At 37.4% G+C, this 27,920-nt stretch overlaps 1 protein-coding gene across 3 annotated transcripts in view; it reads right to left on the reverse strand.

Moving 5' to 3' along the window:
* CTNNA3 (catenin alpha 3) overlaps positions 1 to 27,920 on the reverse strand; it is a 541,251-nt gene that overhangs the window by 146,058 nt on the left and 367,273 nt on the right. For all 3 annotated transcript variants that reach the window (XM_075025291.1, XM_075025292.1, XM_075025290.1), the window contains 2 exons: positions 26,254 to 26,410; positions 5,545 to 5,745 (listed from right to left, as the gene is read on the reverse strand). In XM_075025291.1, coding sequence (XP_074881392.1) covers positions 5,545 to 5,745; positions 26,254 to 26,410 — 358 coding nt within the window. The remainder of the gene's footprint in view (positions 1 to 5,544; positions 5,746 to 26,253; positions 26,411 to 27,920) is intronic.

Genomic DNA, 27,920 nt, shown 5'->3' on the forward strand with positions numbered 1-27,920 from the left:
CGGAAGAGGTAAGGAGCTTCAACAGCTGATTCATCCCATCTAATCTGAAGATGTATCTTAGGAAAAGTCAATGAAGTCTCTGGAGGTGCTTCTCTCTCCCCATTTTGGCTTAGATTGCATGCCAAAGTACCAAATGTTAGAGTGGTTGGGAGAAAACAGACCACAAAGCCTTCTCATGTTTCCTCCTTGGTGGGTGTCTTTTGGGTTAGAGAGAGTGTAACATTCTTGAACTGGAGAAAACAGACAATCCCTACTGCACAAGACTCAGACAGTCGACAGAGGAAACTGTCAGTCATTTTGCATAAACTATTGCAACAAGCGTGCACACTGTATTTGAAAAAGGCAAATGAAGCATCTAGGAACATACAAAGTCATTAAGTTGTGCACATAAACATGCAAGAAATGGAAAAGCTAAAGAAAAACGCAGATGGAAGGAAGATCATATTGAATAACACTACTATCTTTTATTGCCAAGATAAATTACCTTTTCCCAGGGAAAATAAATCCAGTAGATTTAATCCACTCTGTAGAATCATTTAATAAAGTACCATACATGAAAGTTCTGTTTCAGGTGAAGTAGATCAGCATTAGTATGGAGGCTAAACAACTGATCGCACTGAAAGAGCTATAAAGTGAGAGGAGACTCTGGAAGGTGGCCAAAATAACAATCTTGGGACCAAGAAATAAACAAATAAATAAATTCATTATTGACACTGGCAAACAGTGTGATGTTAAAACATTCTGCCAGTACAGAAGACAGCTGGGTCAGGAAGAATAGAATGACTTTAGGACAAAATCATAGGAAAGGACTTAAAGGGGAAAAAAAAAAAAAAGCAACTGAAACTTGTGAAGATTTTAAAGAAAATCACTGAACACAAACCCAATCTCTCCAGAACAGGTCTAAAAGTTTAGTGTGTTTGGCCAACTGAGGCCAAGCGTTTTTAATCCAGGTGTAAGCAGAAGAGTTGTTCACACTGACGCAAGAACAAAACGTACAAACTGGCCATGCATAAATGCTAGAAATTTGAGGAAAATTTTTAATTAGAAGTAATAGGTCTACACAGCTCTCAAGGACATAACAGGGCCACAAATTGTCCTTGGTATCCCCTTGCTATAGATCAAAGAATTATGATTATGTAATACTCAACATGAAGCTCCTTGAGCCTCCTGAATAAGTCATGGTGACTGTTTAGATATGAGGTTTCTCCCTCACTCTGAAATGTCTAAAAACTTGTACTTACCCAGATGATTACTCCCTTAATAAAAAACACATCTTATGTATTTTGCCCTTCAATCCCAATTGCAAGTAACATTGCTAGAATCACATCAGAAAAGCAGTAATTTCTAGAACTGTTAAGATTCCAGTCAATTCAATTACTACACTTCATAGTTTGAGTGCAAATTTCACATGAATAACAGTTTTAATGACTTTCAACAAGACATACACAATTTAGATCTATGGGTATTTGTAAAAAAGTCTGACTTACGTCCCTCACACTCAGAAACTATTTGGAATTCACAGTTATGGACACAGGTTTAAAAATATTTTCTGAGGCAGGAAGAAATTTTCAAATCCATGTTCAACTTTACATTTGATATCACCATTCTGTCTCAGAGATTAAACTCTGTCTTAATCCATACTTCAAAGGGAGTGAGAACAGTATTGCGTGTCATATCAGTGTCTGTCTCAGAACAATGCCTACAGTTGACCTTTGATTTTGAGAACAGCTAAATTTGGTTTTCATTCCAAATACAACTCCATCATTATTCCTAAACTTAAAGTTAAGCCCTATGTGAATTACAAGGTATTTCATAATTCTGGTTATAAGAAGCTGTGGACAACGGTTTGCTGTAATTCCATCAGCACTACTGGAATAAAAATAGGTGGACTCGAAACTCCAATGATTCAGAGAAAGATACCTCCACCAGTTCCTTAAGACAAGTAAAATACTCATCTTTGTCTCTAGCTTTTTCCTTGTTTTTTACAAGATCCTTAGATCTAAACAACCAGAGGATTTATATATGTGTATACATACATACATATGCATATAGCATATCATTATACGTTGACATGAAAGCAAAACTGCAGACAAAATTTACAATAAATATAGGCTTTTTACTATATCACAACAGATATATGCCATAATATAAATTGTTTACCTAAATTTAACTGCTGCAGATTCTGGCAGGCAGTAATGTAAGAGAGTAGACTTTGATATTTAAAAATACAGTACAAGGTTACTCATCCAGTTCTGAAGTGGAAATACCTCATGTTTTTGTAAACAGTGTTTCTAAAGGTTTCATTTTGCTTTCATGCAACAGTATACAAACCCAATCAAAATACACGGATCTGCATATTTCAGTCTAATCAACAGTGCCAGACATTAGGAATCACAGAAAGGTACCAAAACTAACATTTTCACAGTCTTAACCGTACCAGAATGCAGCCTGAAGCTCTACTACCTTTGCACTTGTAAAATCAAGATAGGAAATGCTGTTTTAAACAATTGCCTGCAAGGAGTATACAGAGCACATGATTGAACACTCTTTTCTCCAGTGATCTGTAAAGGTTTCATACAGACCCTGGGGGATGCAGTTCCAGGGAATGATTCTCAATGCTGCCTTCCACTCATCTAGAGTAGGGATTTGGCTGGAATGTTTTGCAGCTCTCTTTCCTACCCACGTACTTACATGCCCTTCCCACTCGAACCTGAGAACAAGACTGTACAGAGCATGTGCCAATCTCATTGTGATGTAGAACAAAGACACGGTCAGCATGGTGCTCACTCAGATCAGGAGCTGGGAAGCACTCCTGCACCCCACAATTAGCTATAGCCTCGGGCACTTAGTATCACACAGGAACTCTGTACAGACAGCGGCAGTCCAAATGAACTATAGAATAATAAAATCATTTAGGTTGGAAAAGGCCTTTAAGATCATCAAGTCCAACCGTAACTATCCTCAGTCTTTCTGCAGTCTTTTGCTTCATTACTTTCCAAACTGATCCTTTGGACACCAGCCTCCTCTAATGTAACGCTGGCATATGTCTAAAGCAGGTCCACCCAGTGACCTGAATTAAGCAGCTGTTTTGAAATATAACTGTGTATGACCACACAATCACAACATCATAATGCATACACACACGGCATGCAAATCAAGGCTGCAAAGACAACTTTAGTTCTGCTATTACCTAACTTCTAAGAACTCAACTCCACAACATAAATGGTGCTCTTACAGGGCCTTGTTGTTAGTTTTCTTGGGGGTTTTCTTTTTATTGAGGGAAAGGGAAGGGGCAAAACGGAGGAGCAGAATAACATAAGCCTGAGAAAGCAGACACTCCATTGTATGGTGCTATTGAGATCCATTCAGCTGTCAACAGCTTGTATCTAAACAGGACTACACAACTTGAGCGAAGAAATTAAGCACCAGTTTTTAATACTCGTTGTACGGCAGTATTATGATATTATTACTGAATAGCTCACTTCATCTCAAATATGTCTGACGTATTCCAGCTGAAGAGACAGATTCAGCGATCTTATACTCTTTTCTTGAATATACTGTAATGCAGAGAATCTAACCTCTTTTTTTCTTATAAATTACCTCAACATATGTGCTACAATTTAACATCAGTCCTTGTTTTAACAAACAGTAAATGCATCTGTTTCTCTTTATGCACAATTTCTCTGTCCTATTACCTCCAATTTGCATCCTTCCTATTTCTGGCTCCCATTCTCTCTCTTATTTCTCTTCAATTTCCGTGTATGCTATTATTCTATAATTTTATTTTCACTAACTCTATACTCTACCTGCAGTAATTTCTCTTCAGTAACACAGTACCTGTTCACTGGGCATAAGGGATGCACTTCACTGCCCTAAGTTACTCATGTAAGCTAACTCAGGAGCTAATGGCAGCATAAATACACAGTCCTCTCCTAGTGAAGTGTCACCTTGCAATCAGCTGGCTCCTCAAAGACCCAGCAGTGATAGAATATTTTGGGTTACACCTGAGGGCTGCAGCCTACCTGCATTCTCCCTGTAAGCTGAAAGAGTCAAAACAAACAAGAGAAAACCATCAAGCAATCAAAAAACCTCACATGATTTGATGTCTGCTCATTGCAGATCATATAAATACAGCTAAGAATAAGTACATGTTTCTTTTTTCCACTCCTAATGAATTATGTAAAGGTAGTAGGTTCTTGGGTTTGAAGTACTGCAAAGACATGCGAGATGACACCATGCTTGATGTCCCTTGACACAGGCAAACATTCCAACCAAAACCAGTTTTACATCTCCCTGTCTTTTGTAAGTAGACGGATTTAGGTACATTATATATTACTGTCAAAGCAAGGCAACAGAACAGAAATCAGTGTCAACTCCTAATGTATTTAAATACTACCAGTTTCAAGAAAGAAGGACTCAGCTTTTACATGGGAATCAAAACTGTGCTTTCCTATAATTGCTCCTTCCCTTGGTATTTGTCATAGTACTTTCAGAAGTTATGAAAAAAAGAATGTCATGTTGAAAGTTCTCAGATTTTCTCATCAAAATGTCAGAAAAGAAGATAAAAACAGGCAAGTTTATTACAAACTCTTCTCACTATTCCGTCCCTTTTGCCACTTCATCGCTATGTCAGTTCACTCTTGATCACATGAAGACGGTTCTGTCCTGGACTTATTTAAAATGATTAAGAAATTTGTTTAGACTGACAGAGCTAGGATTTAGACTTCTGAGTTCACGAAGCTAAATCCTAAATTCCAGAGGTATACAGACTTGCCAGAAAATTTCTTAATAGCAAGTTTTTTAACTGCCCAACTATTAGACTTGCAATCACTGAAAACATGGAAGTCCTGGGAGCTCCACAGATAAATTTTTTTATTATGTACACTATGAAAGGCCAGAGATTCATTTATATAAATGGCAACTGTTGTAAACAACAGAAGCCATTTACAGAATAGTGCAGTTATACCCCTGCTGCCAGTACAGGGATATTCCAATATAGGATACACTCTTCTTGAATATTATGAAAAAAGTAAATGGACACCACTAACCATTTTAGGAAGTTCCAAATTTGCTTAGCAAAACTGAAGATATCTGGGGATATTTAACCACTGGTCAACAATCCTTAAAGTGGTAGTACAAACAAATCATGAACCTGCTTCTTCTCTGACTTTGCCTTTCATCTGCTTACAACACATGTGATGAGGTCAGTACAACAAAGTGGAAAGCTGCTGCCTCATCAGTTACAAGTCTCCAAACATTGTTACTTGCATTTAATTAAGAACTCTGATAGAAGCCTTCCATAACTTAAAAAATCTTACATAAATGATGTAATTCAAATAAAACTTTAAAAATCAGTTTTGAACTGCATGGTATCATCATAATTGGATAGCATGCTGAAAGGAGATTAGAGACCATACAGTGAATCATTAGTGCATAATTAGTCCGTTACATCAGAGAATCACAGGATTCACTTTAACTGTGGCACACAAAGGAAAGTTTATACCACTAAAGAAACTGAGAACATAACTTCAAAATCAGACTTACCATTCTTGGTCAAATACTGAACGTTTTTCATCACTCCTTCAGTGTAGGCACCTGGTTCATAATTGTCCATCTCACCCGAAACAATATGAGCTACTCTTGAAGCACGGCCTCGGATTGCACCTGCTGCACGATCTAAATTGTCTGCATTTTGCTCTCTCAGTGCAATGATACACTTGTTTACATCCTCAAGAATATGGCTTTCTGCAAATAAAACAACATTTCTTTTAGGATGGCACCTCTTACACAATCAGACACATTTTCGACATGGAGTTGATTGGATTTTTTTTTCCTCTGTTGAAATGCATTGGCCAACACAGGCTTGGATAAAAAACTTACAATGTGAAATCTACACTGAACTGTCCTTGAAATTCTTAAAACAATTTACTGAATCCTAGAATTCAAAGGTACAGTAGTAATCTCCTATAAGCAACAGCAACAATAAAATATTCGGTCAGAAAGTGTTAGAAAAATATGAAAACCACAAAACCTTACATACAGAGTGAATATTTGCAGAATGAAGGAAAATTTCAAGGGATTAAAGCTGTTACTTGTTGTTGAAACCTTCTTAAGCCGCTGTGACAAAAGGTTCCATAATGAGATGAATCTTTGTTGACAAACAATAGCCCCAACAACTAAACTAACTTCTTTTACATCAGTATGTTAGGATGTTCATGCTAAATCAAACTCCTATGTGAATAAAAAAGAGCAGTATTTTTGCCTAATTGCATTAAAATTGGACTATTACTTATTAAATTATTGCAATGTGTCATTATTACAAAATGTATATTGATTACATATTTTCCATACGATTTACATTTCTTATTTATAGTAATGTACTTACTGTATTACTATGTATATTACTGGCTTATACGCTATTGGCGACTTTCAAATAAATAAGTGCAAATATATATCTATATACCTACAGTATCAGTTACCAATATATTAACACAATTATGCAGCACTGGTTTGCCTACTACAGCTACATTATTTCACTGTGCCTTCTTGCCATACAACACTTCCCCCCCTTCAGCTATTTCTGTCACTGCCTAATGGTAAGATTCCTGTTTTCTATTATCATTTCTACAATATTCTTTTCCTTATTAGAATTTTCCTCTGTAGAATTCATGATCACCTCACAAATTCAAAGCCACATTGAAGAAATGAAGGAATTCTTGTTTGCTTCATCTTTTCTACAGTATGGCAACTAGTTTATTGTCAAGCCTAGTTAAATGATTTGCCACAACATATCCAAAGCCGATCCATTTTTACTTTACTAATTGAAACATATACATGTTATAGTCACCTTCTGCCTGTACAAATATACATACATTCCTAATTTTACATTTCTGGCACAAAACAGAACACAAAGTTTGGGAATAGGCAGGGAGATGCTGTTAAACTATGTGAATCACATAATGACGCAGAACCTCTTGAAAGTCAACAAGTCTCTTAGACACCAGTTCTTTGGTGAGAGATTAAATGGGTTAAAGATGATCCTCCTAGTAAAAAAGCTTTAAGAAAGAAACATGCACAAAACCATCCCACTACTAAAGGGGCTGAAAGATGCAATAAAAAAGGGCTATTCTTCCATAGCACTATTTTAAAAAAATCCAACCCCCACCCCCCCCACCAAACCAACAACAGTATGTATCACAGTAATTGCTATCTTCCAACTATGGACAATATTTAGCATCCAGAGGACTTCTTCAATATTTGATAAAAGAAAGGCAAAGAAACACCTGGGAGCTGATGAAGTATATGTTGTACGGTTAACCAAAGAGGTACCCAGTGGTGTCTTTCCTAAGGATGGGAGTTGTAATAAACTGACTCTGTCTTCCTTACAGATCAAACATGTTTATATCTGGCACTCACCTCCAATGCAGGTAGAACTGCAAAGTTGCTTTTGCTGGTTCCTCTTTGACAGACTTTTTTTTTTTTTTTTTTTAATGGCAGTAGCTGCCCTATGCCAAGACAAATTGAGCTGCTTGACACACTTCCACACTAAAACGCACCAAACACTCAGTACAGAAGAGACACTTGAACCTTTCTTTGCTATTTCGCTCAGCTCTATGTGATGTAATGACCTCATTGAAGGGAGTCTGATGTCAGTTTGTGTCTAAGACAGCCAGAAAAGAGAAATTATTATAACACACATAAATACAACGTGAGCATGGCATATTAGCATCTCCAAGTCACCCATGCAAAATGTCAACAGTTAAAAAAGAACAATGATTTGGCTAGAGGAAAGTACAAGGAGAAAATGGTTGCTTGTAGACTGATAGAAACAACTGTTGGGTTGACACAGTCAGAAATGAAAATTAGAGAAATGCAGAAGGGTGCCAAGCAAAGAAGAATTATACAATTCTTCCTCTAAAATAAATTATTATCCTTCTGTCTTTCTGAACATCCATTTCATCAATATTTTTCAAATGCCAATAGTAAAGTTCTATTTGTGCTTAAAAACTATTTTTTGACACTCAAATATATACTAATGGAAAAAAGAACATCAGCAGGAAGGATGGAGATGAAGAAGAAAATACTGGTACTAAAATAAGAAAGACTGGTCATAAACCAAAAGGTAATAGACCTGAGTAAGAATTCAGATTAAGCTAGAAGGCAATATCAGTAATGTCAAGAGTTACAGAGAGAACAGATATGTGGTATGCTAGTATTCCCACCTATACCACCAATACTGAAGGGCATATTCCATTTTTTTCAGGCAAAGTGATGTATATATAAAATTTAACTTGTGGTACAGAGGGCAATACCACAAAATATAATTAAAAAAGATAATATGTTTATGGCTTTAAAGCTTATCACTTCTTAAAAGCTTCCATACTAGTTTTGGTATTGAATTTCCTTTCCTACACAGATCTAAAATCTGCTTTGTCTCTCAGAGAATGTAATACAAGAACATTAGAAACGCAAGATGTGAAGGCAACAGATTTGCTCTATCTTCAGAAGTACCACTGTGAAACTTCTTTTGCACTAAGCCATGAAATAATTCATAGCTTACATGTTTCTTGTTAACTCAGGACTGCCATTCAGTATGTCAGTATTAAATTGCACTTTATGTTATACAATAAATTGGACAACCATGGTAACTGGGACAGACAAAACGCACTCTTAAGTAATCCTGAATTACTAACTATGTCTGGCATGAGTATCTTGGGATTCTACCTATGCAAAAATTATGAATTCTGGTTCAGTTTATGAAACTGCTACATCACAGAATGCCTCTATGAGTATGGAATGTCCATATTCTTTCAGGTACATGTCACCAATCTCCAAGATCAGCAGAGAAGTTTAATAATGGTGACTTTCTTAGCACTGTTTCTTCAGTCTGTGCATATTCAGTTAACTATACCCATAGACTACCATCTACATGGAAGCAGGGCAACGAGTGGACTGGCAACTCTTTCAGTTCCACCCATGCCAAACACAACACATGAAACTGAAAGAAAGGGGCAAACGACAAGATGCACAAAGATGTTCCAGGGACTACCCTGTGCTGTACAGGTTAATACCTCATCTTTCTTTTATCAGGCATCTCCTCCTGTGTGCTTTCCACAGTGGGAGGCTTCCAAACAAACCAGTTTGTGAATGTGCACAAGGCTGAAAATGGCTGAAGCACTGAAGGAAAGAGAGGGCTGACGTGCACAGAACGCAGGAGAAAGGACTAACAAAACCCCACTTCTGCTGCCATAATTATGTCTAAAATGAAGTAGTATAGGTCACCATTGCATTAGGTTTAATATTGTCCATCTGTTAACAAAGACAATCACAGAAGTGGATAGCACAACCTCCACTTTAAGGGCCTTTGTGTGAAGAATACACTCCCTTTTAACTGTTCAGCAAAGACAACAACGAAAGGGCTTAGTCCTGTGTAAACAGAAAGGTAGGGCTCTTCTGATACATACCGAGTGAAATCTCCATAATGGAAAAACACAGTTAACTGGTTATCTTGTGTGATATGAACCTCAAGTAAATTTAAAAAAAAAAACAAACACTGCATGTGGCATAATGGAAATACTGTATGAATGGAACACATGATGGAAAGCTCCCTGTTTCCAAACCCTTCTAAGAGATGTCAAAAACAACACTTTCATGGAGAAAGAAAAAGCAAATTTGAGGCCAGATACTCAACAGAAATGCAATTAGGCCTGTATGTTGTGGCCTGAGATCCCAATTAGCTGCTTCCTTCCAAACTGGTAAGACTACTTTTAAGTCCTTTTAGAATCCAACTATCAAAGCCCACAATAATATCAGAGAATATAAATGAGAATGTGATATATCCTTCCAGACACTGTGTTTCACAGAAGACAAAGACGGATGCAGATTTTATTAACTGTGTACTGTCCATCCACCTTGTACTAGAAAAGATGTGCAACATCTTTTCTTGCTACATCCATACACTGTCACAAGTAAGGGGTCAGTTGAGAACTTCCCAAATGCCATACTTACGTCAAAAAATCACAAGCTCTTGGCAGCATGACAGAATGCACAGACAATACACAAACTCAATAAGCATAAATGACCTTGTCCCCACATATTGGTAGTATACAGGCGTAGCCTTTCTGCATATCCACACTCAACACACAGTCTCTCACAATGTTCTGAAGCTCCTCCCAGATGAGGTACTTCACAATCAACAAAACCTTGCTTAACTTAATTTCCTCAAGGCACAAACAAGCTTATAAATTTGCCTTAGCACATCTAATGGAAAAGGAAAGAAATCAGCACTGGTCACAGTCCAGCTGAGATTCTTTTCACCTGTAACTTTCTTACAAATGCTTCTTCCTCCTATACAAAATTCATTAGATCAACTTCTGATTTTCATTGCAGTATCCTACTTTCCAAAGCAGAAAAGGATGATTAGGATGATGTACCATCTCTCCATCATGAGTCAATATCTAATATAAGATTTAATTGTAACAGTGGATTGATAGATGTTTAAAGAAATTGTCAGATCACCACAGTCATCACAGCAGTTATCACAGGTGGTGCGCTGTACCTTCTGACTTTCCTTTGGGATCTTGGTGTTAGTTGGATTGGCCAAAAATCATATCTAAGCTGAGCTAACCACTGGATAATAAAGCTGTCTCTGACAAAGCCATGACTCAGACTGTCTCTGGGACAAAATCAATAGCTCTTCCTTTGCATGTCATCTGAAGAAAAAGACAGATGATGCCCTTACACTCCACTTGGCACTGATAAGGCCTCAGCTGACGCACGTTTTATTAAAGTTCCTCCACTCAGTTCAAGAAAACTGTCGACCAAATGGAGGCATTACAGTAAAAAGAACAGAAAAAGAATTATTAGAGATTTAAGAAATAAAGGATATGAAGAAGCATTAGAAAACTCAACTTGTTTGGTCTCCTGAAGACAAGATGGAAAATAAAATGTACTTTTCTGCAAGTCCTAAACCATAAAATTAAGATATAGAAATTTATGCAGTGATAGTTTAGCCTGACCAAAATGATTTCTATATTCTACCATCTGTCAGCATGATAAAATGGGAAGCAAAGAAACTTTGTACAAAAAGTAAACTTACTTTCAGACCATTCCTATTCCCTGGACGTGGTACCTTACAGTGCTACTCCGAAAAGATTTCAAGTTTTCCAATAATAGCACTACCTAGTATGGCAAAAGATGCGCTCCCACAGACTCATAATGCTTTGGTGAACTCCAAAAAGATATTTGAAAGGAAATAATTATTAATAATATCCATACCTAGATTTAGCAATTTCTGGTGCCAAAGTTAAGAGAACAAGACCACTAAGTGGAAGGTGCAAGTGCCAGTATACAATTCCCTGTTATCATTCCTCCTGTATTCAGACAAGAAAAGAAGCTGCATTTAATTCCCACCTTTTTTGCTACATACCAAAGTTCAGAGAATACTCCAGGGTAAATCTCCATGAGCAATCTTATGAAATAGTGTTTCTTGGCACTTGGGGGAAGACAGTGTCTTAGTCGCTATTCAAAAAAGAAATCACTGGTAATCACTTATTGTTCAAAGTCCCTAGCAACTTCAATAGAATAATTTTTAAATTAATAAACAAGTGGAGAAAAAGAATTACTCAGAACAAGGAAAATAAATATCCTTTCTTCTATGATTGTATTAACTAAATCTACTTTATCTGCCAAAACTAAAAAACTGGATGATGATTTCTAACGTTATTTGTTGCTAGTGCAGCTGACAACACCATCATTCTGTCTCAGACCAAGAGTTGTTTTGAGAAGCAGGGTTCACAATGGTCTGATATTTACTCAAACGCATGCATGGTGCTTCCAAAATGCTCAGCTTTCAGACACATACAGCTATAATATAAAATGCATATAAATGTCTATTGTCAAGGCCATCCTCAAAAAGGCAAGGAGGAGGATCCAGAAAACTACAGGCTAAGGCTTCACCTCAGTTCCTGGAAAACTTATGGAACAAGACCTCATAGAAGGCATTTCCAGGAACATGAAGGACAGGAAGATGGTTAGGAACAAACAGCATTGATTTACCAAAGGCAAATCAAGCATGGCCAAAATGATCGCTTTCAGTGATGAAAGACTGGCTCTGTGGATGAGGGGAGTGCATTGGTCATTGCTTACTTCAAGAACATTTTTGACACTGTCTCCCACAGCCTCCTTACAGAAAAACTAGAGTGATATCATCTGGGTGGGTGAACAACAAGGTGGATGAAGCAGCAGAGTGGTCAGCAGTTCAAAGAAACTGGAGGCTAGTTATGACAGCTGCTCTTCAGGAAGGGTCAATGCTGAGGCCGATATTGTTCAACTTATTCGTTAACACCTTGGACAATGACACAGAACACATCCTCAGCAAGTCTGGAGGCGACACTGACTGGGCAGACTGGCTGGCTGGTACTCTTAGAGGACACGGCTGCCATTCAGAGCAACCCTGACAAGCTGGACAAATGCACCAACAGGCACTTGGTCAGAAGTCAAAGCAAAGGGAACAGGACTTGGTGTAAGGGGCAGAGGGAGTGGGAATTTCTTCATTATGAGCATGGTGAAACACTTGAACAAATTGCCTGTGGAGACCAGAAATGAACTGATGCAGAGAAACGGGTCCAAATATTTTTGTTTTCAGGTGCTAGATAAAATAAATTATTATTACTTTTAAAAAACACCGAGAAACTCTGCCACAACTACAGTCTCTTCCTGAAAGGAGAATTGTGATGCTAAGAGAGATCAAATTTGGAAAAGCACATACATGAAAAGCCTCCTGAGTTAACAGATATGTCTCATGTTAATGGGTACTAGGCCACAAGGACAAATTTTCCTGAGAGAAGAACATGCCTAGGAAGTGTGCCAGAGAGCTCCAGGAAAGAGTGAGCAAACTTGGAGAAAGGTAAAATCTAAGTGTCCAGTCATGAGACATAAGCACAAAAATATGGTAGCTATCTCAAACAGTGAGCTGGAGGCTGCAAGACAAAAGCTGTAACACAACAGAAGAATAGGGATGGAAAATGAAGATGAATGTAGGCAGAGAAAAGAGGGGATAGCATAAAGGCACCCCCTTAGGCAAGGTACTGAAAGTTCTTCAGGATCCATCACTATCTCTCCAAGTCCCTATAGATGACTTCTGAAGGAAAAGAGAAGCAACATTTTAAATTGTATAATAAATTTCTTGTTTATGTTTTTAGAAACTTCAACCTGTAGTCTGAAACATTAACTTCAGTTCTGTTCACAGAAAGTACTAACTGAAGTGTGTATTTCTTTTGGATTTTACCTTAGGGTGAACAAAGTATTGATTGAGTTGGCAGCCTCTCCTTAAGGTTCATTTTCATTCACATATGCACGAATGATTCCAAGATGTTTGCATATGAACTCAAGAAAGCTAAAAAGAAACAAACAAACAAACAAAACCCAAATTCCCCACCACATCAGCACCAAAAAAGAATCTTTGAAAACAAGAATGTTTCTTACAGTGAATGTCTATTTATTAGAGAGTTGGTAACCCAAAACAATCAGTTTAATTGGCTAATAAAGGTTTCAAATTACACAAAATTTCTCTCCCTGCATGAGTGAGAACTCTATAGTAATATTAATACTTTCCAGAGTTTTATTTCTTTCCCTCATTCATTTTAACATGATTACAATAAGATTTGGTTGGTTTGAGATGCTAACTGCTTGTGCTTCAATCCTTGCCCTCAATTTCTTGTGCAAAAAATTCAGCCTACAGACAGGTTCTTGGATTGTCAGCTTCCCTATTCAGCATCCAGATGTACTCCAGGATCTTGGGGACATGAAGGAAGCAGAGTCTTAAACTCTCAGTATGTTTAAGTCCCTCTCCTTTCCTAGAGCTTTCCATGGGCCATTCCTCTGAAAATGAGGAAGTACACAGTAAAAACATACAAGCAATCTTGATGTCTAGATAAGGATCTGGAGAGAGGAAAGGCAGAGAAAAAGCAGACCAGAAACATGGACACCTGGATGGACTAGACATAAAGAGAAGCCAGAAGAATCAAAAACATAAGCATACCCAGCCGGGTAGGGGTCACTTCTCTACCTACATACTCCAATTCTCTCCTGGGCTATGAGACCAAGGAAACACCTTCCTCCAGAAACATACAGGGGTGACATGCACTCGTACAAATTGCCCCTAGCCTCTTCATTTGGCCTAGTCATCTTAAACGTACCCTTCTTATGTCAACTCAGAGAAATTATACATTTTAGGGATAATCCGCCTCATACTTTACGTACACATGTAAATGTGTTCAATAGCTGAGAATACTTAGCTCAGTTTTTATTCTAAAAATTACAGAAGATGGTTCATACTCCCATTATCCAAGATAATGTAGAGGGCAACAAAGAATTTTTTATGTATTAATACCCTGTAATATGATGCTGACTTTGTAGGAAAAGAAGGGAAAAAATAATGAATTGCAAATGGTAGCAAGACATGAAAGAGGAGACAATGAGGGAGAAGAAGAAATAGAGCATTCGTGTTTAATCCTTGGAAATCACCATAACCACAAATCACGTTCACAGTATATGCCCTGCCGTCCTTCCCAACTGCTACTAACTTCCAGAATGTACGTAGCAAATTTTACTCAGACTAGCCACATCTCAGCTATGAGCCTAGGTAAAACTATAATTATGTTAATAACCATTGTTTCCTAAAAAAGCATTCTCTTCACCTAAGTTGCTATAATGGACATACAGTAAAATTTTTCAAAGACTGTAATTTACCTTCCTAAAAAAACAATTCAACAACTTCAGCTTCTTGAAGTACAACGGAATAACCCCTTCAACTTTAATTTGACCATGCTAACTCCTGATGATGCTGACCAGAAGGCCATTTGGCCTAGATTAGGAGACTAGGCAGCACTGGACTACAAGACCTTTTTTTGTCTCAGCTACTGCAGACAGACTGATACTTAAACATTAAGTTATTTACATCAGAATTCTCATGGTACGTGTACCTCTCCTACATCTCCTACAAATGTAGGGACTGACAAATGGCCCACCCTTCCTCTTCCATAGCATCTGGTACTTCAATGGTCCTGCACTATACACCCAGCTTTGCTAAACAGCTCTAAAAAGTGCCTCCACCATTTAAATACATTTACACCTAATACAGTAAGTGCTTCCAGACAGATCCAAGAAGCCATAATCAGCATACATCCCTCATCTCTTACACTACATTTTAGAAATTTAAGTTTTAGTGAACACAGCATGCTGGAAGAACATTGCCAGGTAACATTAACTCTGCATTAATAGGTTAATTGACTCCGGTCTTTCACTTCTTCACTGAGGTGTGAGGCTGGTGAATGTGAGGTAACAGTTGAAATAGGTGAAGAGGGGTGGCGGGGGGAAATCACTGCAAAGATAATGAGGTTGACCAGAATAATGAACAGAGAGGTTGTAAAATCTCTTCTTAATCTGAATATGCTGTAGGCCCAGCTGTGAGCAGTAGGATGGACTAGATCTTGATTCACGATTCTGTGATATAGAGGGCAAAAAACGCTAAGAACTGCCAGCCAAAAAGAGCACAGGCTGACATATCCAGGCTCCACAAATTACTGAAACATGCCTTCTCTGCATCAGCAAGTCCTTTTACAGATTTGATCATAAAATTCTTCAGTACATTTGCCACCAACTGTCAGCTTTAACTTAGGCTTTTCTCCTCACTTTGTTACCTTAGACGTAATAATTAAGTAATTACTTTTCACTCTTCCCTTTAGCTATTGGATAATGAAGAATTGTTTGCCTTAAAAAATCATGTCGTATTTTTCTTAGTACGTGCATCCCATTCATAAAATACACAGGAAAACCATTTTATTAATACTCTGTCTGGGCCTGTTCCCTTTATTTACACAGCAATACAGAACCGAAGCATTTATTATTCTCCTCAGAACATACCCTCTCAAAAAATAGAGGAGACAGTTTCCCTTTCTGTCACCTTTATAAATGCCAGGTAAAAATTCAGGAAAACTTCTTTTTCCAGTAGATGAACTACAAAAGGGGAGAGACTTTTCTTTGGAAATCTTTTTTTTTTTTTTTCTCCCCATTTGTTTCTTAATTCCCATCAGCTTTTCAGCAGTCTACTAGAACTGTCTGGGGGAGAATTCTTAACTACAAGAGAGGATTCTCCTTCAGCAGGTGAGCAGAAGACTGCATCATACACAAAATGCTCCACAAGTCTTTGGTGTTTTGTGCCCCACTTGCCTCTTCTGAAGGCAGAGTTGCTTACACAGCTGATGAATTAAAGCAGACAGAGGCTGGGGACAGTGGGAAGGAAGTTGTATTCTCAGTGCTGTGAAAGTAGAGATTCAATTTTCCATATCATTTGCTCTGCCAAAAGAGAAGAGCTGAAGTCTGCAGTTTTATTGCCTTAGGTGAAATATGAGCTGGCCCTAAACGGGGCATAAATAAATCTGTTTTCTGCCCTTCTGTGGCTGGGAAATGGAAAATTTATTGTTGGTTTCTAAATTCTGCATTCAAAATCCAAATCTAGCTAAAATATTATCTAACTTCATGAAAATATCTCTTGAAAACTCAGAAAGGCCTTGATATATCATAAATCCTTAAGTCCAATATGGCAAAAGCAATGTCTTCTGAATAACACGTTATCTAAGGAATTAGTTTATGCCACAAATTACAGAGTTCTTCATTGACCTCCAGTCTTATCTCATTGGAAATGAAAGTCTTTTGAACAGTGAAATAACTAGCCAGATTACAGGGAAATAGTTCATAGCACATATCTTAAAAATCAATGTATAGCTAATATCCTAGTTAATAATTGCAGGGCAGATGCTGTAGAATGAAGAGCCGGCAATCTTCCTAGTTTGGACCAAACAGCATAAAAGAAATTTGCAATTACTAGGGAATACTCAATGTCTGTCTGTGGATCAGCTGGAGGATTTGGTCAATTTATCACCTTCAAAAGATTTAATTTCCTCAGGGGGTGGGGTGGGAATTAACAAACATGAAAATTTATCACCTATTTCCTTTTGCTAGATTAGTGGTGTATAATTGGGAGACCTTTTGCATTACCTGTTTTACAATGTGTGCAACAAAGCAGACCGTATTATGTTAAATGGTAGCTATTTCATTTATGTCTATAAAATAGTCAAAAGATAATAGCCATCTGCCACTCTTAGGTAATTGTTCAGGTGAAAACACCGACTTTATGACAATATTCTCTTGTAACAGCTTTTTATCTGCTATAGTGAACATGTGATGAACACCTAATAATTCTGTTTGACACAATAGCCAGCCCACAGAGAGGGCAAATGTTAACAGATGGAAAACATTTAACTGACAAGAGATAATTTGGGGTAGGAAACTCCAAAGTCTCCCTACAAAAATGATAAATTTAAGCTGTGATAAATTTATCAGTTTTCCTGGTGGAAGCGTTATACTCATCTGTGAATTGTGTTGTTTACTGCTGAAAATAGCTACGTCTCAAAGTATCAAATGCCCAGAAAGAAAAACTGCCTTTTCATTAGATCAGTTTTTCCCCTGAAGTGTAAGCTGGTATCATTTTTGCTGTTGTTGTTGGGGACGGGTGGTGTTATCTTGTTTCGGGCAATTTTTGGGTTTCAGAGGGGTTAAGGTTTGGGGTTTTGTTTGTTTGTTTTTAAGGTTTTTTTATACTACCACACACCACATTTCTGGGACCAAATTTAAAGTATCTGCTAAACTTAATGGCAACAGAAGCTTGGACACTGTCAGACTTTGTGCAACCCACAAATTCAATTAGGTACATTCCTTGATTTTGCACTCTTTCCCCTCCCCCAATATTCTAAGGATTCCCCATTTTGTAGCAAACAGGCACAGGTCCTATCCAGTTGCTGGAGGTTCCGAAGGGTAGGATGCCTTCTGATCATCAAGAAAAGCTCATTAGTATCCTACTGCTTGTTATCAGTTTCACAAGAAGGGACCTTAAGGGAACACATCACATTCAACAGTCAGCTTTTGCTCATCTTGTGCATGCATGTATGTATGTCTTTTTAAAGAAAATATGTGTTTGACATGCTGCACGCTAGCCTTGCTGGCTAGCTTTCAGTAGTAAAGCACGCACCAGAAGTTTCAGAACTACAACACAACTGGAACCTGCTCTCCCAGATAAAGATTTTGTATCATATCCTAGAAACAGAAAGTCTGGCATTCTGCACCATAGTAGCATCGTCACTTTAAACTCTTAGTGCCACTGATCAAAAATCTTCCCTTATCATTTGGCTGTGCTTATTTAGATACCATTTTTTAGAATGCTTATATATGTTTCCAGTAGGCCTCATTACAAAAAGCAAGCAAATCAATTCCTGCAAAGCTGCACAAACCCATTAAAAGCTACTGCCACAGCTGCAGCTGGAAAGCTATTAGCAACCAAGCTGTTAGGAAATAAACACACAAAAAATTAATCCCAATCTGCATCAAACCCATGCATCTTAGACCATGCTCCAAAGGCTGCCAAATCTGAACTCAGCCAGATCAAATACAAAAATTCCAAATGCATGAGCCTTCAAAACTCTGGAAGGGGATGCCAGTAGTTTGCAAAGCTTGTGATGAGAAACAAATCTTGCAGATAACTAGGTTTAAGCAACAACTTACTGAAATTCAGTAAAAAGTGAGCAGGAATTCAATATGAAATTTCAGTTTGCGGATGGAAACTTTACATAATCCAAATGACCAAGTCCACTGCTGAACTACACTACCTAGCTCCTTAGTCCTGCCTACTTACTGAATGACTTCACACATCTGATTTGCTCTTATCCTCTACAACTCTGCAAGCAGTTCGCCACTAAAACATTCCCATAACAGGTACAGAAAATCTTGAATTAGAAAATGCTAATCTGAAATAGCAGGTTTTTATGGCACAAAGCTTGCCAAAACAGTTTCCCAAAATCAGCATGTGATACATGGTCCAATCTGGTGGCTAGGATATGGCATACCTAAACAAGCAGCCCCTAAGAAAGCAGCAATTACCTAAGAAGTGTAACACCATTGTAAAGTTTGCCCTTGAGCGTAAACAATCGCTGTTACAAGAGTAATTTGCACTTAGATCAGTGTATTAGGGACTGTCTGCTACTTTTGGGGCTAGGATAGAGATACCAAAGGGAGGTAGGAGACAACACTAGATTTTCAGTTAAAACAAAGTGCATACAATGAGCATCAACAAATTTGCAGGAACAAGACATGCCTCTAAAGGAAACTGAAAACAAATTGTTGAACTACTAGTTGTGACACATAACATACCAATTTCCATTAACCTTGATAATACAGTAAGAAAAATTGATTACTATAGTGATAACTTTTAAGGCATTTGGTAGGAATCACGGGAAACAGAAACCTATATATAATAATCCTGTTGGCCAAACTGGTAGAAACTTTTCCATAAAATAGAACTGAGAGTGATCCAAATATGACATAATTAAGAAGAGTCAGAATAGCTTTGTAAAGCAGAAAGCCATGTATAACAAACCAGAGATTTTTAAAGGAACCAGTGAATAGTGAGATAAGTGATTCATTTGGTAACTATAGACTGGATTTCCAAACGACTTTCAAAATGGTCTTGCAACTACTATTCTTGGGCAACTCTGAGATGGCATGGAACAAGATGACAGATTTTCCTGGGTGTTACTTCTTAGAAAACAGAAAACAAGGGATAGAAATAAGCAGACAGTTTTCCCAATCACATAAGTCAGCAGTTCCACAGGGATTGGCTCTGAAATGGTGTGATTCCATACTTTCAGAAATAATATAAAGAGAGTACTGAAGTAACAAAGGAGGGATTTTTTTTTTTCTTTTCTCATTTAGGATAGTCAAAACTGACAACAAAGAACTGAAGATGGCTATCACAGTACCAAGTGATCAGTCAATGAAACAGACCACATTCAGTGTAAATAAACTCAAATTAATGTGTTTAGCGGAAGAACAGCCCTAAGTCTGTATCGAATACTGAGCTATAAATTAGTTACTACTATTAAGCATAGAAATTTCTGAAGTCAATTAAGAAAATTCTAGAAGCGTAGTTGCTCAACCATGATTAAAAGGTGAACACTGCTAGGATTTCCCAGGGAAGACCTGACAGTAAAGAAAAAAGGGGTTTACTATGCCAGCATAATCCATAATACGCCTACATCTTAAATGATGCGAAGAGTTCCTGTCCTTACTTCCATCTAAAAACATCCACTTCACTAAGTAGCAAGACTAAAACAAAAAAACCCCTACTTCTTCATAAAACACATCTCTAAATTGTTGAAATAACAGCTACATAATGTTATAGAAGACAAACAGGTTAAAAGAAAGAGAAGGAGAAAGTAAAGGATATGGCCCAGCAAGGGCAAAGTCATATGATGGCTCTGACAGAACTTTCAAGTGGGTCATTAAACGGATGACTGATGAAAGCTATACCAGCAAAAGCAAACTTTGCATGCTCAGTGACACGCATTTTCTTATACTCCAGGTGAGAACTGTGAAGAGGGATCTTGACCATTTCAGCTCAGTGAATTCGTATTTGTCCTGAAGCACATTATAGTCGGGCCAAACAAACTTGAGATAAATGGTATTGAAACTCACTGTGTAATTAACCTTCCTGTTTGAATATCATTTCACCATAAATAAGTACATACATCTCTACTTAGATTCTTACGGGGTTTGTTGGGTTTTTTGTGGGGTTTTTTTTTTTTCAATAAGCATGGCACAGTATTTTGCTATTGCAGGTGCCAAAAAGCCAGCATGAAAACATTAAATTTCATCTTAAGCCTCTGAATAGCATCTTGTTTTTTCCCCCCCTTCTCCATAGCTATGCTAAGACTGAATCTATAATTGGCAATTTTTGCGATGCATTCATCTGTAAACATGCTACATAGACTGGAAAAGTAGTAATAAAACTGAACCAGAACTTTAAACCATTGATGGAAAACTAATTATATCAAGAGAGATAAGCAAGCCAGAAATCTGAATCTTCCCCTTACTCCTTGCCCAAGTATTTACAGCGTACTTCGCAGTTTACTTTGAGGGACTTCAACTTTCCAGTTCTTAATGATTGTAACTGTCCAAAGTGATTTGAAGTATGATGCCGATCAAAATCTAAAATTCAGTGCTATAAATACATACAGACTGAGGCGTGGTCTTATGACTCGCTGTATTTGAGTGCTATTCATCAAGCGTGGTTTTTTTAACATAATAGAAGATGTAGCAATGTTACAAGGTTAAAAGAAGGGTGATCTCAGCTTTCCAAACAAGCACCATGGAGCACCTTCTATCTCTTAATCCCACAGTCCTGAGTAAGTTTTTCAGTATCCATAAAGAAGAAATGGATGGTATTAGTAGATGGGCATTAAAATGTTTTTCTTTGTAAGCAGTAAAAAGAACATTCTCCCACCCAAAAATAACGTTTGGTTGTTGGGGTTTTTGCTGGTTCGGAGTTTTTTTTAAACAAAAAGCATTTCATAAGAAATTTCAGACTCTCTTATGTTCTAGAACACGAAAAATGTTCTAGTGTCATTGCAGTTTACACAATAGTTCAACAGGAACCGGAACAAGGGCTTCCCCTTCCTCCAGAAAAAAAGCCAATCCACTATGATCCAAATCGCATTCACAAAGGAACACACAGGAGGCACTGGACAACAAATTCTACTGCTTACCCATGAAATGGGCACTAAAACCAAGAGCTATGAAGCACCACTGACAGTCAGGACTCATCCAGGTAGAGGCCCTTCTACACAGGCTTAAAGGTCTCCCACATTGCCCAGCAGCAGAAACCATCAGGGACAATGAACAGGGTGGATTTTCCATGGCAACAGAATCAACAGGCCCAAGATGATGTGACTCATGCTCACATGCGCACGTATGAAAAAGAAGCAGGGTGTCTTGTGCAGGTAAGTGACATATAAATATAGCTACAAGTTGCACAAGATTTTTAAATAAAACCTGTATGTGGAATTTAAGGGAAGTACACCCATGTTCCAATGGTGCCTTGGCCTCTGCTGGCTTTGGCAAAGGAAAGAAATTTTAGGCAACCGCTAAATCTAGCTATAACAGTAGAGGACTCTGATGGTCACAGGCCATCTCCAGAGATGGACTTCATTCTACTATGCCACATAGAGTACTTTTAGCAAAAGACAAACATATCCACTTACTACATTTGACAAGGCATGAGTTATTTTATGCTTTTTATGATCCAATTTTTAAAAAAATGGTATTCTACAAACAGCCTAGTTTTGTTTTCCTTTAGGGGTTAATAAAAAAAGCAACCATAGTTAATAGAAACAATCTCACCAAAGCAGAGTCCGGGGTTCATATAATACCCATCTGCACAATTACAACAGTCACAGGTAAAGTCCAACTACAATAAACTGAGAGTAATTAAAATAGAGATGAGCAAGCTATACCCACAGTAATTCAATCACACACATACAAATGCGCAAACATGCAATCAGTCCTATAATTGCAGTGATGCATGACTTGAAGTGAACAGCCTTAATGGTATTATTCATGACTTTGATAAGTTCCTAGTACTTTGTTACAATACAATAGCAAAGTTACTGCAAATATCTGAAGTAGCAAAGTTTGAGATGTTCTAACAGCCCTCACTCTCCCTACAATATACCTATTTGCTAGGAGATACATGTAGGAAATAAGTAATTTATTCAGTGGTGCTCCTTAAAATCTACTGGGTGGTCTCTATGCAAGCTCTTCACTCATTAGACTTGTTCCTCTAAGACAACAATTTCTGCTCACAGCCAAGTTTTTTAAATGAAAAAAAAAAAAAACAACACCAAAAAAACCAACAAAAAACAACAACAAAAAACCCCCCATGCACCTAACAGGAAGACATAACTCCAGAGGCAAAAGGTAAAAACCCCAAGACAATGAAATAACATACCAATCTGATCAGCCCCAATTACATCCAATACTTTGTATGTTGCTTAAGCACAACTGTGTATTTTTGCAAAGAACAAATGACTAGTAAAACATAAGAAGTTCTGCCCGGAGAAATAACTGAACTGCAATAACCTCAGACTAGCACCTTCCTTAATGCAGGCTTAAGTGTAGGTGTTCAGCAAGATGAAAGCTAACATACATTCCTAAATCAGTGAATAAAACCACAACAGAATAAAGCGCATCGGAAAAAAATGCAGAGATGTCATACACTATTTCTGTTTGCAAGTGGTTCCACTAAATTAGCAGACAAACCATTAAAGTTTTACAGCCTTACCTGCAGAGTACTAGAATGCTGAAAGGCTTTTTTGGTTTTGGTTTTGTTTTGTATTGTTGTTTTTTTTTAAATGAGAAAGGGAGTGTAGAGAGGAAGGAGATTCTAGAAGTTTCAGAAGATAAATTTCACAGGAAAGAAATTAGATTTTGGGGTGGGAGGGGAAGGAAATGGGAAATTTTCAGTGGAAATGCACAGTACTAGAGAACTGAGAAGATTTAGGAATAAAACGAGAAGAAATTACACGTAAAATGGTTTCTAAACTTTGAACTCCTACAACATCAGATATAACCTTTCAGAATTTTTAACTGAGTTTCAGTAGTTGGCACTAAATAAATTTCCCAGCAAATCTAAAACTTCCAGTGCAGTATGAGAAGAATTAGTAAGGATGAACAGGATTTTACAGAGTTGGAGTAGTATTTTTCAAAAGGCATCTAGATAATGTAGGGATTCTCTTCCACTACACTTTCAAAAGTTTCAGCACTTCTCAATGTTCTACCATTTGCCTCTATCTATGTATTTACAATGACCTGAATTATAAATGGCACTTCTACAAAGAGCTCTTGCCATATCTAGGCTTATACCTGTAACAATTTTTTACATGTAAAAGCCTCAGATGATCAACAAAGCAGAGAGCAGAAAGAATTCAATAAATAGGTCATTGATTTCCAAAATTTTTGACAAGGTTGGTATCACAACTGAACAACACTGATGTCATCAGCACATTGCAATAACTAGTTCTACAAGTTAAGAGTTTGCAGAGGATAAAAATACTAGATCTGACACGTATGATGCATTCTCTAATAATGGTGCAAAGAGCACAAAATACAGTCTGTTTCCAGACACCAATATAGTGCAGTGAAGGACAGACGATGCCATGAGAATTAGAACCTTTATTCTGGCAGGAAGGCATGACATACATATACAAAGCTGAAAACCTATCCATATCTAATCTCCATTCTCCTTCCAGTTGCCTCCTATCCAGAATTTATCACTCAATTCGAACCAATGGGGCAGCAAACAGTTCTTTTTACCATCCAAACCTTCTGGCAATTAAGCTGGGAAAAATAACATCAGTTATTACATGAAAGAAAATAAATGTGTCTCAGTCACTCCAGATAAAAGAAGCAAGCACAAGACAATTTAAGAACTTGCAAATTAATACACATCAGAAATGGACACTGTGAACAGGTAAGTTGTTTTCCCTCATATTAACTAACTTGTTTATGGTACAATGTTTCTCTACTGCATGACCAACTTACTTATGGAACTCCAATATTTAACAATTCCTGCAATCATGAAATAACTGATATATATCAAAAAAATCAAGAAATCATTCAATGTGATTCCAGCACAACATGACCCCAACACAAAGAATAATCTATGTTTTAACACCTCCTTCCCTCTCACCCTTCAATCCATCAGCAGAAGAGTGCCTGAAGCTGGAACAATGACTGCAATTCTAGTTTGGATGCCAATTTCAATGCTGATCTGTGATGATCAGTGTGAGTCATCACACAGATCCTAAAAGAACCATAACCTCTGGTTAGCAGACAGAATGCACACAGCCAGACAGGATGAACTATGTTAATTACCTCTGGTGCTCAGCACCCTTCTCTCTCAAAATGTCATCAATTAATTTAAATCCTAAGCTATTTTTACCTTGAAGTTTGCTGCTTTTGTTCCAAACAAGAAAAGAGGGGGTTTATACTAAAAAACCAAAGCTTTCTCTTCCCTTCAAATGTAACAAATAGATATTAACACCCCCTTCACATCTTGGCCTGTTTCCATCCTCAGACTGTAATAGCAAGTATAAATTATTGTTTCAGATTATCTGAGGTCCCAGAAAAAAAGAAAAAAGCAGCACTGGGTAGACGATGACACAATCCTGGATAAATGAATATGATATTAAAAGGACAGGCAGCATAAAGAAAGTTATTTTTTAGGAATACTCTTATACAGAATGTAACACTGGATAATGAAGAGCAACGGTTCAATAGCAGGGTAACTACTATAGGGCAGATACAAAGAATAATGTGTGATATTCAGAGAATATTACAAAAATTGGAAATGTAGTTGCATATAATTGCATGTTTGGGATGTGAAAAGTCAGAGGAACTAAAAGGATAGCATGATTTAAAAAAATAAACAAAAAACCCGATTGATTCAAAGTCATTTTGGAGAACTACACGAAAGGTCTGCTTTTACTGTATGAAATTGGATAATGCTAGGGATCTGCTACAGATTTGAAAAAACAAACTTTGAAAGTTATCAGAAACCTAGCTACCAACAGGAAATACATCAGACTGGACAATCAGGGAGAATTCATAAAATTTTATGTTAGTCTAATCTCAACAAGCTTTTTCTGTATTCAGGAGAGAACAACTGAATCATCCAGAAGAACAAGCAACGCTCTCCTAAATCTCTCTAAATGAGCGTATCTCCGTCCACTGAGTACAGAAGAAAAAAAAGGGAGATTAAATTAAGCTTACGAAATGCATTCAGCTGTAGACTGAATAATAAATGTTCATCAGATTTTGTCAAAAAAAAAATCAATTTAAGAATTACTTTTGTTATGAACAGACGTTATGATTCATAACAAACACTGGCTCGATTTTAATTCAGAGTGTGCTATATTGAAAGACTATAACTCCATAACTTAAGAGTAAACTGTTGCAAGTTTAACAGAACTGCTTAGTGAAATCAATTATAGCCTGAGTCTAGGGGAGTAAGAGATGAAAGAACTGTACCAAACTTAAACCAACAAACTTCTGCAACCAATCATACAACAGAAATTAACAGAAAGCCTACAAGGAACACAAAAAATGCAAGCAGAGATACAGCTGCTTCTACCCAGCTCTACGTTGTGCAGAGTAGAAATATCTACTGTGTGGAGACATTTTAAACAGAAGCAACAGCTTCACAAAACCTTACACAATCTAATCTTCCACTGGTTTCCTATTGAAATGTTATGAAAAGTTTTCAAAGCATATAAAAGAATAATCAGATTCTGAAAATTATCATACCTGATACAGCAAGAAAATCATCAATACTTGTTATATCATCCACAGCTTCAGTAAGAACATGAATGTGATTCTCCCATGTACTCCTATACATCTCCATGTTGTTTTTCACAACTTGACTTTTTGGTCTGGCAGCAAGAGCTAAAGCGGCATTAATAACCTGTACCAAAAATAAACACAAAACCCAACATCTAATTAATTATGTCTTCAGAAACAAAATTTTATGTTTTACTTAAAATTGCAGAGCAGCATTTCTGTTCTCTAAGCAAAAGTGTAGCTCAGCTTTTGTTTCTGTTCTCAGCAGGAATATCAGTCAGCTGTTGCTTAGGCCGACTTCCATTTTAGCTTCGTAAATAAAGCAGCTAATGGAATAAGATAGCAAAAATCCCAAAGTTTTAGTTTCAGTTGGAGAATTCATACTATTCCAGTTTGCAGGTGTCCTGGTTTCAGCTGGGATAGAGTTAATTGTCTTCCTAGTAGCTGGTACAGTGCTATGCTTTTGAGTTAGGTAGGAGAATAATGTTGATAACACACTGATGTTTTCAGTTGTTGCTAAGTAATGTCTAGTCTAAAGTCAAGGATTTTTTTCAGCTTCTGATGCCCAGCCAACAAGAAGGCTGGAGGGGCACAAGAAGTTGGGAGGGGACACAGCCAGGGCACCTGACCCAAACTGGCCAAAGGAATATTCCATAGCATGGGACGTCATGCCCAGTATATAAACTGGGGGGAGTGGGGGTGGGGGAATTGCCTCTCAGGGACTAACTGGGCATCGGTCAGCATGCGGTGAGCAATTGCATTGTGCATCACTTGTTTTGTATATTCCAATCCTTTTATTATTACGGTTGTCATTTTATTAGTGTTATCATTATTAGTTTCTTCTTTTCTGTTTCATTAAACTGTTCTTATGTCAACCCACAAGTTTTACTGTTGTTGCGTTTTTTTCCGATTCTCTCCCCCATCCCACTGGGTGGGAGGGAAGTGAGCGAGCGGCTGCGTGGTGCTTAGTTGCTGGCTGGGGTTAAACTACGACAGCAAGGTATCAATACAAGGAGGTTTTTACTTACACACACTAAAAGCACACAGATACCAGCATGGCAGATATCACTTTAGTTTTGAATTTAAAATCTGTAACAACTGTTACCACACAACTTATTATGGACTATCTTCACTGAAAGAGTATTATCAGCCTCTGTCATGTAAAAGTGGAAAGTTTTGCCAAGACAACAGAGATCTCTTTTAGGATCAGTGGCATGGGACATAACACATATCGCATCTATGTAAAAGCGGCAGGCTGGTACTTCTACATCAGTTAGGGCTAAAAATAGATACTATGTTCTCATTAAAAAGGTAGAAGTTGGAAATTGAAGATGGAAATACTGGTCCTAAAGTGATTACTTCTATAGACACCTCTTCAATCAGTTAATTAGCTAGTGAGGTTTTTTTGCTAATAGGGCTTTTTGTTGATATCTGTAAATATTATTTAAATTAAACTAATACATATCCCAGGTAGAAGCTAAACATTAACCCTACACTAGCCTTTTCTCCCCTTCCCAATATTGCTTATTTATCAAGCGGAGAATGGTTTTAAGACAACAAAACACCATGTAAAGCAAAAAATGGGAAGAATAAAAACAATGTGCCACACTAATCCCCAGTGCTGACAGTGTACA

Source organism: Buteo buteo, chromosome 4, assembly GCF_964188355.1.
Source record: "Buteo buteo chromosome 4, bButBut1.hap1.1, whole genome shotgun sequence".
Taxonomy (NCBI): Eukaryota; Metazoa; Chordata; class Aves; order Accipitriformes; family Accipitridae; genus Buteo; species Buteo buteo.